The sequence below is a fragment of the Oncorhynchus gorbuscha genome, linkage group LG02 (assembly GCF_021184085.1).
Source record: "Oncorhynchus gorbuscha isolate QuinsamMale2020 ecotype Even-year linkage group LG02, OgorEven_v1.0, whole genome shotgun sequence".
NCBI lineage: Eukaryota > Metazoa > Chordata > Actinopteri > Salmoniformes > Salmonidae > Oncorhynchus > Oncorhynchus gorbuscha.
The window spans coordinates 2763676-2777477 of NC_060174.1; the positions used below are offsets into that span (position 1 = coordinate 2763676).

At 44.7% G+C, this 13802-nt stretch overlaps 1 protein-coding gene across 4 annotated transcripts in view; it reads left to right on the forward strand.

Annotated features, from left to right (window-relative positions):
- Positions 1-301: 301 nt before the first annotated feature.
- Positions 302-13802, forward strand: part of zbtb11 (zinc finger and BTB domain containing 11) — a 37819-nt gene continuing 24318 nt past the window's right edge. The window contains exons 1-2 of one of the 4 annotated variants that reach the window (XM_046299653.1): positions 302-844; positions 5113-5369. In XM_046299653.1, the coding sequence (XP_046155609.1) occupies positions 535-844; positions 5113-5369 (567 nt within the window). In that variant the 5' untranslated portion in view covers positions 302-534. The remainder of the gene's footprint in view (positions 845-5112; positions 5370-13802) is intronic. The other 3 variants (XM_046299651.1, XM_046299650.1, XM_046299649.1) reach the window with 3 other exon arrangements.

The window sequence follows — 13802 nt, forward strand, 5'->3', positions numbered from 1 at the left end:
CCACCTGTTGGTATCAGACCACCTGTTGGTATCAGACCACCTGTTGGTTTGGTATCAGACCTCTGCCCCCCTCCAAATCAATATTTTTGTTTCCTTACCTTGTACAGTAGGTGGCGTGAATACAGCCGTAGGTTGTATTCCGCCATTAAACCTCACAGAATGAGAAGGACGAGGCGAAGCGAGAGGGTTTAATCTGTCCACGATAAACAGACCACCTGCCTTCGGGACACGGACGAACACTGTTAGGGCGGAGACAAGATTACCTCGCCATTACATACAGTATCTCTGCTCTTCCGCCATTTCTCACGCCACATCCGGTTGTGCAGCAGCCATTTTGTCTGTTCATGCAAGTCCACCCCTCACGGTCAAGAACTGCGTTCCCCCCTTCGAAAATAACCTGAAATATTGTATTTTTTTTGTTGTATATTATGTGGCACTTATACGGATTTAAAAATGACAAGTTCGAAGATGCCTTTCTCTTCGAAATAAATAGCGTATTTTTTTTTTTAGTTGTGTGCGCGAATAATTAAGGTTATGTCGTGCGAGGAAAGCTACTTAGCCATCAGACGCTATCTGACTGACGAGCGGGAGCCGTACGCACCGGGGACCCATGGCAATACTAAAAGAAAGATACGTAAAGCAGCCGCTTGCTATGTCGTGCGGAATGGCACACTGTACTACCAGAGAAGGCAGAAGGGCCTGGATGAATTCACCGAGTTGGAAGTGGTGTTGCAGGCAGGACGGAGGAAGGAACTGATCGACGAGTCACACATTGTCGCCGGAGAAGAGCACCTCAACCAGCATCACACATGGGAATCAATTTCTCAGAAGTATTGGTGGAGAGGTAAAATATAATTTTACAGCTAAATTATTTAGCAACACTTTTGTTTTTTTTGTTTTTTTGTTTATTGGGCCAAAATAACACGCGTAAAAGAAAGCACCGGTTGGTATATTTCCTTCGCAGTTTGTTTGCCATATGACTAGACAGGTCAATCAATGCATCGTACGCTTAAAGGAGCAATATGCAGGAATCATTCCGCCATTTCCTGGTTGCAAATAATTCTAATAGTCCGCCTAATGTCTGTAGAATGACTTTGTTTTGTCACAAACTGAAAATCATTGTACCGTCTAAACAGCTGTGAATAATTTGTTTTGTATTTTCAGATATTAAATATTGTATTTTCAGCTATTTGAAGCTGGTGTACCAAACCGAATGTAAAAGACAGCAACAACTAAACGGGAAGCATAGAAATTGTAGACAGAACAGATACTCCACCGCTTCTTAGACTGGCTTTCAATGAGAATGACATATCTTTAAGCTTCATTTCTATGTGAATTTAGTGGGTTACTCAAAAAGTTAAATATTGCAGTTTTAAGTTATGTGCTGGTTGAGTCATACCTGCAGTCCCCGTGGTTATATATGTGGGGCAGGCGGGTTTAGGGTTGTGCCCTTTATCCACGCAATATTTCACTAGAGCCCAGTACAGGCATGGATTTTAAGCCTTACCTATGCCCGCAACGTTCAGGCCCACAGTTTCTAAACCCAGAGGTGCAACATCATGAGACTTCTGTGAATGCTTGCCGAACAGGCCAAGTCAACAAGAGAAGTTAAAAATGATTCCTTTTTTAGGTGTTCGTTTCTCAATCGAAATGCACAACCTAGATTAGAGCCAATGTCTTAAGTAGTTGAACATGTTACTCCAACCTCGTGAAAATCACACGTTTTAATATTCTTTATAAAAATAACAACTTCATATCGAAGGATTTAATTTGATGGCCTAAACATATTCAGTTAGGCGAGAAACGACCTTTGAACCCGATGACATGTTTTTACAGTTTACATTTGAGTAATTTAACAGCCATTCTTGTCCAGAGCTACTTACAGGAGCAATTAGGGTTAAGTGTCTTGCTCAAGGGCTCATCAACAGATTTTTAACCTGGTCTGCTCGGGGATTTGAACCGGCAACATTTCGGTTTCTGGCCCACCACTCTAAATCCGGTAGGCTACCTGCCGGATGAGCTTTGATAGCCAACGCTGCTATGACATCGACTAGAAGTGTGATCAGGGATTGAAGCAGTTATAGTAAAGTAGTTTTGTGAAACAATGCTAACTAGCGTTACCCATAGACTTAAAGTTATTGCCCCATCTGCTAGCATACTAGACTCCGAAACATAAAAAGTGTATCCACTAGTTCATCGGACGCTGAGGAAGTAGATAACTTTCTAAAAACAGCATGATGTTCTATAATTTATATTTGAACTGTAAAGAAACTAAAACAAACTGTCATTTGGAAATTTTACACAGAGTTCCGTTTTTTAGAGTTGTTGCATTTTCTCCCTGGTCCCTAACTTTTTCTCCCCGGTCCCTAAACGTCTTTGCTCCGCAAAAAAAAAGTAGCATGAACAGATAACTAGATTGACGCATCCATTCTATCGATTTATGACATTCTGGTGAGGTTCTCTGTTATCTCTACTTTTTTTGCGGAGCAAAGACATTCTTAGGTTTTATTTATTCTTTGAGGGCAGAATATAACAGAAGAGAAGCTGCACGTATCTAATTATAGACGAGTTGACTAACAAATAGGCCAACATTTTTACTCAAAATGTTTTACAAAATCATTGCGCCGTCTGGCTGTAGTCTACGGCGCATTCTCTATATTAGCGGGTAAGGTGCGGGTGATTTCAACTTTATCACATCTAGATGGGCGGACAGGCTATTACACTGGTTTTTACACGGGTTATTACACGGGTCATTACATGGGTTATTACACGGGTTGTCACGCGGGTTATTACTTGGTCGTTACACGGGTCGTTTACATTTACATTTAAGTCATTTAGCAGACGCTCTTATCCAGAGCGACTTACAAATTGGTGCATTCACCTTATGACATCCAGTAGAACGGGTCGTTACACTGGTTATTACACTGGTTATTACACTGGTTATTACACTGGTTATTACACTGGTTGTTACACTGGTTGTTACACTGGTCGTTACACGGGTCGTTACATGGGTCGTTACACAGGTTATTACACAGGTCGTTACACGGGTTATTACTTGGGTCGTTACACGGGTCGTTACATTTACATTTAAGTCATTTAGCAGACGCTCTTATCCAGAGCGACTTACAAATTGGTGCATTCACCTTATGACATCCAGTAGAACGGGTCGTTACACTGGTTATTACATGGGTCGTTACACGGGTCGTTACACGGGTCGTTATTAGCAATTGTGGGTGAACAAACAGCTGACCAGCACACCACTGGTTCCCTTGTCAACACACCACTGGTTCCCTTGTCAACACACCACTGGTTCCCTTGTCAACACACCACTGGTTCCCTTGTCAACACACCACTGGTTCCCTTGTCAACACACCACTGGTTCCCTTGTCAACACACCACTGGTTCCCTTGTCAACACACCACTGGTTCCCTTGTCAACACACCACTGGTTCCCTTGTCAACACACCACTGGTTCCCTTGTCAACACACCACTGGTTCCCTTGTCAACACACCACTGGTTCCCTTGTCAACACACCACTGGTTCCCTTGTCAACACACCACTGGTTCCCTTGTCAACACACCACTGGTTCCCTTATCAACACACCACTGGTTCCCTTGTCAACACACCACTGGTTCCCTTGTCAACACACCACTGGTTCCCTTATCAACACACCACTGGTTCCCTTATCAACACACCACTGGTTCCCTTATCAACACACCACTGGTTCCCTTATCAACACACCACTGGTTCCCTTATCAACACACCACTGGTTCCCTTATCAACACACCACTGGTTCCCTTATCAACACACCACTGGTTCCTTACAGACCACTGGTTCCCTTGTCAACAGACCACTGGTTCCCTACAGACCACTGGTTCCCTTATCAACACACCACTGGTTCCCTTGTCAACAGACCACTGGTTCCCTTGTCAACAGACCACTGGTTCCCTTGTCAACAGACCACTGGTTCCCTACAGACCACTGGTTCCCTACAGACCACTGGTTCCCTACAGACCACTGGTTCCCTACAGACCACTGGTTCCCAACAGACCACTGGTTCCCTACAGACCACTGGTTCCCTACAGACCACTGGTTCCCTACAGACCACTGGTTCCCAACAGACCACTGGTTCCCAACAGACCACTGGTTCCCAGACCACTGGTTCCCAGACCACTGGTTCCCTACAGACCACTGGTTCCCAACAGACCACTGGTTCCCTACAGACCACTGGTTCACAGACCACTGGTTCCCTACAGACCACTGGTTCCCAACAGACCACTGGTTCCCTACAGACCACTGGTTCCCAACAGACCACTGGTTCCCAACAGACCACAGACCACTGGTTCCCTACAGACCACTGTTCCCACTGGTTCCCTACAGACCACTGGTTCCCAACAGACCACTGGTTCCCTACAGACCACTGGTTCCCAACAGACCACTGGTTCCCTACAGACCACTGGTTCCCTACAGACCACTGGTTCCCTACAGACCACTGGTTCCCTACAGACCACTGGTTCCCAACAGACCACTGGTTCCCAACAGACCACTGGTTCCCAACAGACCACTGGTTCCCTACAGACCACTGGTTCCCAACAGACCACTGGTTCCCAACAGACCACTGGTTCCCAACAGACCACTGGTTCCCAACAGACCACTGGTTCCCAACAGACCACTGGTTCCCAACAGACCACTGGTTCCCAACAGACCACTGGTTCCCAACAGACCACTGGTTCCCTACAGACCACTGGTTCCCAGACCACTGGTTCCCTAGACCACTGGTTCCCTACAGACCACTGGTTCCCTACAGACCACTGGTTCCCTACAGACCACTGGTTCCCTACAGACCACTGGTTCCCTACAGACCACTGGTTCCCTACAGACCACTGGTTCCCAACAGACCACTGGTTCCCAACAGACCACTGGTTCCCTACAGACCACTGGTTCCCTACAGACCACTGGTTCCCTACAGACCACTGGTTCCCAACAGACCACTGGTTCCCTACAGACCACTGGTTCCCTACAGACCACTGGTTCCCAACAGACCACTGGGTTATTCGGTGTGTATAAGCATACTGTCGATACATCAACGTGATTAACCCCGTGTCTCCCCAGGTATCCTGAAGCAGGTGAAGGACTACATGAGACAGTGTAGACAGTGCCAGAACAGACAGGACCGGAGAGGATTATCAGAGGACCGGAGAGGATTCAGACTGGTGGGCCGACCAGGGAGACCAAGGACGGTCACAACCCCAGCCAGTGACGATGATGATGAGGTGGAGGAGGAAGAGGAGGAGGAGATGGACTTGGTGACTTCCATTCATCACAAGACCAAGAGCCCCAGGACTGTGGCTAAACACGAACTGGTCTTTGTCAGTGTTGCTGTATTTTTTTTGGGGGGGGGGCCTAGTCACTTTACTGAAACTATACTCTCTAGTGTTGTCTTAGGTCTCTCTCTCTAGTGTTGTCTTAGGTCTCTCTGTCTAGTGTTGTCTTAGCTCTCTGTCTAGTGTTGTCTTATGTCTCTCTGTCTAGTGTTGTCTTATGTCTCTCTGTCTAGTGTTGTCTTAGGTCTCTCTGTCTAGTGTTGTCTTGGGTCTCTCTGTCTAGTGTTGTCTTGGGTCTCTCTGTCTAGTGTTGTCTTATGTCTCTCTTTCTAGTTTTGTCTTAAGTCTCTCTGTCTAGTGTTGTCTCTGTCTAGTGTTGTCTCTGTCTAGTGTTGTCTCTGTCTAGTGTTGTCTCTGTCTAGTGTTGTCTCTGTCTAGTGTTGTCTCTGTCTAGTGTTGTCTTAGGTCTCTCTCTGTCTAGTGTTGTCTTAGGTCTCTCTCTGTCTAGTGTTGTCTTAGGTCTCTCTCTGTCTAGTGTTGTCTTAGGTCTCTCTCTGTCTAGTGTTGTCTTAGGTCTCTCTCTGTTTAGTGTTGTCTTAGGTCTCTCTCTGTCTAGTGTTGTCTTAGGTCTCTCTCTGTCTAGTGTTGTCTTAGGTCTCTCTCTGTCTAGTGTTGTCTCTGTCTAGTGTTGTCTCTGTCTAGTGTTGTCTCTGTCTAGTGTTGTCTTAGGTCTCTCTCTGTCTAGTGTTGTCTTAGGTCTCTCTCTGTCTAGTGTTGTCTCTGTCTAGTGTTGTCTTAGGTCTCTCTCTGTCTAGTGTTGTCTTAGGTCTCTCTCTGTCTAGTGTTGTCTTAGGTCTCTCTCTGTCTAGTGTTGTCTTCGGTCTCTCTCTGTCTAGTGTTGTCTTAGGTCTCTCTCTGTCTAGTGTTGTCTTAGGTCTCTCTCTGTCTAGTGTTGTCTCTGTCTAGTGTTGTCTTAGGTCTCTCTCTGTCTAGTGTTGTCTTAGGTCTCTCTGTCTAGTGTTGTCTTAGGTCTCTCTCTCTCTAGTGTTGTCTTAGGTCTCTCTGTCTAGTGTTGTCTTAGGTCTCTCTCTGTCTAGTGTTGTCTCTGTCTAGTGTTGTCTTAGGTCTCTCTCTCTAGTGTTGTCTTAGGTCTCTCTGTCTAGTGTTGTCTTAGGTCTCTCTGTCTAGTGTTGTCTCTGTCTAGTGTTGTCTTAGGTCTCTCTGTCTAGTGTTGTCTTAGGTCTCTCTCTCTAGTGTTGTCTCTGTCTAGTGTTGTCTCTGTCTAGTGTTGTCTTAGGTCTCTCTGTCTAGTGTTGTCTTAGGTCTCTCTCTGTCTAGTGTTGTCTTATGTTTCTCTCTCTAGTGTTGTCTCTGTCTAGTGTTGTCTCTGTCTAGTGTTGTCTCTGTCTAGTGTTGTCTCTGTCTAGTGTTGTCTCTGTCTAGTGTTGTCTTAGGTCTCTCTCTCTAGTGTTGTCTTAGGTCTCTCTCTCTAGTGTTGTCTCTGTCTAGTGTTGTCTCTGTCTAGTGTTGTCTCTGTCTAGTGTTGTCTCTGTCTAGTGTTGTCTTAGGTCTCTCTCTCTAGTGTTGTCTCTGTCTAGTGTTGTCTCTGTCTAGTGTTGTCTCTGTCTAGTGTTGTCTCTGTCTAGTGTTGTCTTAGGTCTCTCTCTGTCTAGTGTTGTCTTAGGTCTCTCTCTGTCTAGTGTTGTCTTAGGTCTCTCTCTGTCTAGTGTTGTCTTATGTTTCTCTGTCTAGTGTTGTCTCTGTCTAGTGTTGTCTCGGTCTAGTGTTGTCTCTGTCTAGTGTTGTCTTAGGTCTCTCTGTCTAGTGTTGTCTTAGGTCTCTCTGTCTAGTGTTGTCTTATGTCTCTCTGTCTAGTGTTGTCTTATGTTTCTCTGTCTAGTGTTGTCTTAGGTCTCTCTCTGTCTAGTGTTGTCTTAGGTCTCTCTCTGTCTAGTGTTGTCTTATGTTTCTCTGTCTAGTGTTGTCTCTGTCTAGTGTTGTCTCTGTCTAGTGTTGTCTCTGTCTAGTGTTGTCTTAGGTCTCTCTCTGTCTAGTGTTGTCTTAGGTCTCTCTCTGTCTAGTGTTGTCTTATGTTTCTCTGTCTAGTGTTGTCTCTGTCTAGTGTTGTCTTATGTTTCTCTGTCTAGTGTTGTCTCTGTCTAGTGTTGTCTCTGTCTAGTGTTGTCTCTGTCTAGTGTTGTCTCTGTCTAGTGTTGTCTCTGTCTAGTGTTGTCTCTGTCTAGTGTTGTCTCTGTCTAGTGTTGTCTCTGTCTAGTGTTGTCTCTGTCTAGTGTTGTCTCTGTCTAGTGTTGTCTCTGTCTAGTGTTGTCTCTGTCTAGTGTTGTCTCTGTCTAGTGTTGTCTCTGTCTAGTGTTGTCTTAGGTCTCTCTCTGTCTAGTGTTGTCTTAGGTCTCTCTCTCTCTAGTGTTGTCTTATGTTTCTCTGTCTAGTGTTGTCTCTGTCTAGTGTTGTCTTAGGTCTCTCTCTGTCTAGTGTTGTCTTAGGTCTCTCTCTCTAGTGTTGTCTTAGGTCTCTCTCTGTCTAGTGTTGTCTCTGTCTAGTGTTGTCTCTGTCTAGTGTTGTCTCTGTCTAGTGTTGTCTCGGTCTAGTGTTGTCTCTGTCTAGTGTTGTCTTAGGTCTCTCTGTCTAGTGTTGTCTTAGGTCTCTCTGTCTAGTGTTGTCTTATGTTTCTCTGTCTAGTGTTGTCTTATGTTTCTCTGTCTAGTGTTGTCTTATGTCTCTCTGTCTAGTGTTGTCTTATGTCTCTCTGTCTAGTGTTGTCTTATGTTTCTCTGTCTAGTGTTGTCTCTGTCTAGTGTTGTCTCTGTCTAGTGTTGTCTCTGTCTAGTGTTGTCTTATGTCTCTCTGTCTAGTGTTGTCTTAGGTCTCTCTCTCTAGTGTTGTCTTAGGTCTCTCTCTCTCTAGTGTTGTCTTAGGTCTCTCTGTCTAGTGTTGTCTTAGGTCTCTCTCTGTCTAGTGTTGTCTTAGGTCTCTCTCTGTCTAGTGTTGTCTTAGGTCTCTCTCTGTCTAGTGTTGTCTTAGGTCTCTCTCTCTAGTGTTGTCTCTGTCTAGTGTTGTCTCTGTCTAGTGTTGTCTCTGTCTAGTGTTGTCTCTGTCTAGTGTTGTCTCTGTCTAGTGTTGTCTCTGTCTAGTGTTGTCTCTGTCTAGTGTTGTCTCTGTCTAGTGTTGTCTCTGTCTAGTGTTGTCTCTGTCTAGTGTTGTCTCTGTCTAGTGTTGTCTCTGTCTAGTGTTGTCTCTGTCTAGTGTTGTCTTAGGTCTCTCTGTCTAGTGTTGTCTTAGGTCTCTCTGTCTAGTGTTGTCTTAGGTCTCTCTCTCTAGTGTTGTCTCTGTCTAGTGTTGTCTCTGTCTAGTGTTGTCTCTGTCTAGTGTTGTCTCTGTCTAGTGTTGTCTTAGGTCTCTCTGTCTAGTGTTGTCTTAGGTCTCTCTGTCTAGTGTTGTCTTAGGTCTCTCTGTCTAGTGTTGTCTCTGTCTAGTGTTGTCTCTGTCTAGTGTTGTCTTAGGACTCTCTGTCTAGTGTTGTCTTAGGTCTCTCTGTCTAGTGTTGTCTTAGGTCTCTCTCTCTAGTGTTGTCTTAGGTCTCTCTCTCTAGTGTTGTCTCTGTCTAGTGTTGTCTCTGTCTAGTGTTGTCTTATGTCTCTCTCTGTCTAGTGTTGTCTTAGGTCTCTCTCTGTCTAGTGTTTTCTTAGGTCTCTCTGTCTAGTTTTGTCTTAGGTCTCTCTTTCTAGTTTTGTCTTAAGTCTCTCTGTCTAGTGTTGTCTCTGTCTAGTGTTGTCTCTGTCTAGTGTTGTCTTATGTCTCTCTTTCTAGTTTTGTCTTAAGTCTCTCTGTCTAGTGTTGTCTCTGTCTAGTGTTGTCTCTGTCTAGTGTTGTCTTAGGTCTCTCTCTGTCTAGTGTTGTCTTAGGTCTCTCTCTGTCTAGTGTTGTCTTAGGTCTCTCTCTGTCTAGTGTTGTCTTAGGTCTCTCTCTGTCTAGTGTTGTCTCTGTCTAGTGTTGTCTCTGTCTAGTGTTGTCTTAGGTCTCTCTCTGTCTAGTGTTGTCTTAGGTCTCTCTCTGTCTAGTGTTGTCTTAGGTCTCTCTCTCTAGTGTTGTCTTAGGTCTCTCTCTCTAGTGTTGTCTTAGGTCTCTCTCTGTCTAGTGTTGTCTTAGGTCTCTCTGTCTAGTGTTGTCTTAGGTCTCTCTCTCTAGTGTTGTCTTAGGTCTCTCTCTGTCTAGTGTTGTCTCTGTCTAGTGTTGTCTTAGGTCTCTCTCTCTCTAGTGTTGTCTTAGGTCTCTCTCTGTCTAGTGTTTTCTTAGGTCTCTCTCTCTAGTGTTGTCTTAGGTCTCTCTCTCTATTGTTGTCTTAGGTCTCTCTGTCTAGTGTTGTCTTAGGTCTCTCTCTGTCTAGTGTTGTCTTAGGTCTCTCTCTGTCTAGTGTTGTCTCTGTCTAGTGTTGTCTTAGGTCTCTCTCTCTAGTGTTGTCTTAGGTCTCTCTCTGTCTAGTGTTGTCTTAGGTCTCTCTCTCTAGTGTTGTCTTAGGTCTCTCTCTCTATTGTTGTCTTAGGTCTCTCTGTCTAGTGTTGTCTTAGGTCTCTCTCTCTCTAGTGTTGTCTTAGGTCTCTCTCTGTCTAGTGTTGTCTTAGGTCTCTCTCTCTAGTGTTGTCTTAGGTCTCTCTCTCTATTGTTGTCTTAGGTCTCTCTGTCTAGTGTTGTCTTAGGTCTCTCTCTGTCTAGTGTTGTCTTAGGTCTCTCTCTGTCTAGTGTTGTCTCTGTCTAGTGTTGTCTTAGGTCTCTCTCTGTCTAGTGTTGTCTTAGGTCTCTCTCTCTAGTGTTGTCTTAGGTCTCTCTCTCTATTGTTGTCTTAGGTCTCTCTGTCTAGTGTTGTCTCTGTCTAGTGTTGTCTTAGGTCTCTCTCTGTCTAGTGTTGTCTTAGGTCTCTCTCTCTAGTGTTGTCTTAGGTCTCTCTCTCTAGTGTTGTCTTAGGTCTCTCTGTCTAGTGTTGTCTCTGTCTAGTGTTGTCTTAGGTCTCTCTGTCTAGTGTTGTCTTAGGTCTCTCTCTCTCTAGTGTTGTCTTAGGTCTCTCTGTCTAGTGTTGTCTTAGGTCTCTCTCTGTCTAGTGTTGTCTTAGGTCTCTCTCTGTCTAGTGTTGTCTTAGGTCTCTCTCTGTCTAGTGTTGTCTTAGGTCTCTCTCTGTCTAGTGTTGTCTTAGGTCTCTCTCTGTCTAGTGTTGTCTTAGGTCTCTCTCTGTCTAGTGTTGTCTCTGTCTAGTGTTGTCTCTGTCTAGTGTTGTCTCTGTCTAGTGTTGTCTCTGTCTAGTGTTGTCTCTGTCTAGTGTTGTCTCTGTCTAGTGTTGTCTCTGTCTAGTGTTGTCTCTGTCTAGTGTTGTCTTAGGTCTCTCTCTGTCTAGTGTTGTCTTAGGTCTCTCTCTCTAGTGTTGTCTTAGGTCTCTCTCTCTAGTGTTGTCTTAGGTCTCTCTCTCTAGTGTTGTCTTAGGTCTCTCTCTGTCTAGTGTTGTCTTAGGTCTCTCTCTGTCTAGTGTTGTCTTAGGTCTCTCTGTCTAGTGTTGTCTTAGGTCTCTCTCTCTAGTGTTGTCTTAGGTCTCTCTCTGTCTAGTGTTGTCTTAGGTCTCTCTGTCTAGTGTTGTCTTAGGTCTCTCTCTCTAGTGTTGTCTTAGGTCTCTCTCTGTCTAGTGTTGTCTTAGGTCTCTCTGTCTAGTGTTGTCTCTGTCTAGTGTTGTCTTAGGTCTCTCTCTGTCTAGTGTTGTCTTAGATCTCTCTCTGTCTAGTGTTGTCTTAGGTCTCTCTGTCTAGTGTTGTCTCTGTCTAGTGTTGTCTTAGGTCTCTCTCTGTCTAGTGTTGTCTTAGGTCTCTCTCTCTAGTGTTGTCTTAGGTCTCTCTCTCTAGTGTTGTCTTAGGTCTCTCTCTCTAGTGTTGTCTTAGGTCTCTCTCTGTCTAGTGTTGTCTTAGGTCTCTCTCTGTCTAGTGTTGTCTTAGGTCTCTCTGTCTAGTGTTGTCTCTGTCTAGTGTTGTCTTAGGTCTCTCTCTGTCTAGTGTTGTCTTAGGTCTCTCTCTCTAGTGTTGTCTTAGGTCTCTCTCTCTAGTGTTGTCTTAGGTCTCTCTGTCTAGTGTTGTCTCTGTCTAGTGTTGTCTCTGTCTAGTGTTGTCTCTGTCTAGTGTTGTCTTAGGTCTCTCTCTGTCTAGTGTTGTCTTAGGTCTCTCTCTGTCTAGTGTTGTCTTAGGTCTCTCTCTGTCTAGTGTTGTCTTAGGTCTCTCTCTGTCTAGTGTTGTCTCTGTCTAGTGTTGTCTTAGGTGTCTCTGTCTAGTGTTGTCTTAGGTCTCTCTGTCTAGTGTTGTCTTAGGTCTCTCTGTCTAGTGTTGTCTTAGGTCTCTCTGTCTAGTGTTGTCTTAGGTCTCTCTGTCTAGTGTTGTCTTAGGTCTCTCTGTCTAGTGTTGTCTTAGGTCTCTCTGTCTAGTGTTGTCTTAGGTCTCTCTGTCTAGTGTTGTCTTAGGTCTCTCTGTCTAGTGTTGTCTTAGGTCTCTCTCTGTCTAGTGTTGTCTTAGGTCTCTCTCTGTCTAGTGTTGTCTTAGGTCTCTCTCTGTCTAGTGTTGTCTTAGGTCTCTCTCTGTCTAGTGTTGTCTTAGGTCTCTCTCTGTCTAGTGTTGTCTCTGTCTAGTGTTGTCTCTGTCTAGTGTTGTCTCTGTCTAGTGTTGTCTCTGTCTAGTGTTGTCTCTGTCTAGTGTTGTCTTAGGTCTCTCTCTCTAGTGTTGTCTCTGTCTAGTGTTGTCTTAGGTCTCTCTCTGTCTAGTGTTGTCTCTGTCTAGTGTTGTCTCTGTCTAGTGTTGTCTTAGGTCTCTCTCTGTCTAGTGTTGTCTCTGTCTAGTGTTGTCTCTGTCTAGTGTTGTCTTAGGTCTCTCTCTCTAGTGTTGTCTCTGTCTAGTGTTGTCTCTGTCTAGTGTTGTCTTAGGTCTCTCTCTGTCTAGTGTTGTCTCTGTCTAGTGTTGTCTCTGTCTAGTGTTGTCTTAGGTCTCTCTCTCTAGTGTTGTCTCTGTCTAGTGTTGTCTCTGTCTAGTGTTGTCTTAGGTCTCTCTCTCTAGTGTTGTCTTAGGTCTCTCTCTCTAGTGTTGTCTTAGGTCTCTCTCTGTCTAGTGTTGTCTTAGGTCTCTCTCTGTCTAGTGTTGTCTTAGGTCTCTCTGTCTAGTGTTGTCTCTGTCTAGTGTTGTCTTAGGTCTCTCTCTGTCTAGTGTTGTCTTAGGTCTCTCTCTCTAGTGTTGTCTTAGGTCTCTCTCTCTAGTGTTGTCTTAGGTCTCTCTGTCTAGTGTTGTCTCTGTCTAGTGTTGTCTTAGGTCTCTCTCTGTCTAGTGTTGTCTTAGGTCTCTCTCTCTAGTGTTGTCTTAGGTCTCTCTCTCTAGTGTTGTCTTAGGTCTCTCTCTCTAGTGTTGTCTTAGGTCTCTCTGTCTAGTGTTGTCTTAGGTCTCTCTCTGTCTAGTGTTGTCTTAGGTCTCTCTCTGTCTAGTGTTGTCTTAGGTCTCTCTCTGTCTAGTGTTGTCTTAGGTCTCTCTCTGTCTAGTGTTGTCTTAGGTCTCTCTCTCTAGTGTTGTCTTAGGTCTCTCTCTGTCTAGTGTTGTCTCTGTCTAGTGTTGTCTCTGTCTAGTGTTGTCTTAGGTCTCTCTCTGTCTAGTGTTGTCTTAGGTCTCTCTCTGTCTAGTGTTGTCTTAGGTCTCTCTCTGTCTAGTGTTGTCTCTGTCTAGTGTTGTCTTAGGTGTCTCTGTCTAGTGTTGTCTTAGGTCTCTCTGTCTAGTGTTGTCTTAGGTCTCTCTGTCTAGTGTTGTCTTAGGTCTCTCTGTCTAGTGTTGTCTTAGGTCTCTCTGTCTAGTGTTGTCTTAGGTCTCTCTGTCTAGTGTTGTCTTAGGTCTCTCTGTCTAGTGTTGTCTTAGGTCTCTCTGTCTAGTGTTGTCTTAGGTCTCTCTGTCTAGTGTTGTCTTAGGTCTCTCTCTGTCTAGTGTTGTCTTAGGTCTCTCTCTGTCTAGTGTTGTCTTAGGTCTCTCTCTGTCTAGTGTTGTCTTAGGTCTCTCTCTGTCTAGTGTTGTCTTAGGTCTCTCTCTGTCTAGTGTTGTCTCTGTCTAGTGTTGTCTCTGTCTAGTGTTGTCTCTGTCTAGTGTTGTCTCTGTCTAGTGTTGTCTCTGTCTAGTGTTGTCTCTGTCTAGTGTTGTCTCTGTCTAGTGTTGTCTTAGGTCTCTCTCTCTAGTGTTGTCTCTGTCTAGTGTTGTCTCTGTCTAGTGTTGTCTTAGGTCTCTCTCTGTCTAGTGTTGTCTTAGGTCTCTCTCTCTAGTGTTGTCTTAGGTCTCTCTCTCTAGTGTTGTCTTAGGTCTCTCTCTGTCTAGTGTTGTCTTAGGTCTCTCTCTGTCTAGTGTTGTCTTAGGTCTCTCTGTCTAGTGTTGTCTTAGGTCTCTCTGTCTAGTGTTGTCTTAGCTCTCTCTGTCT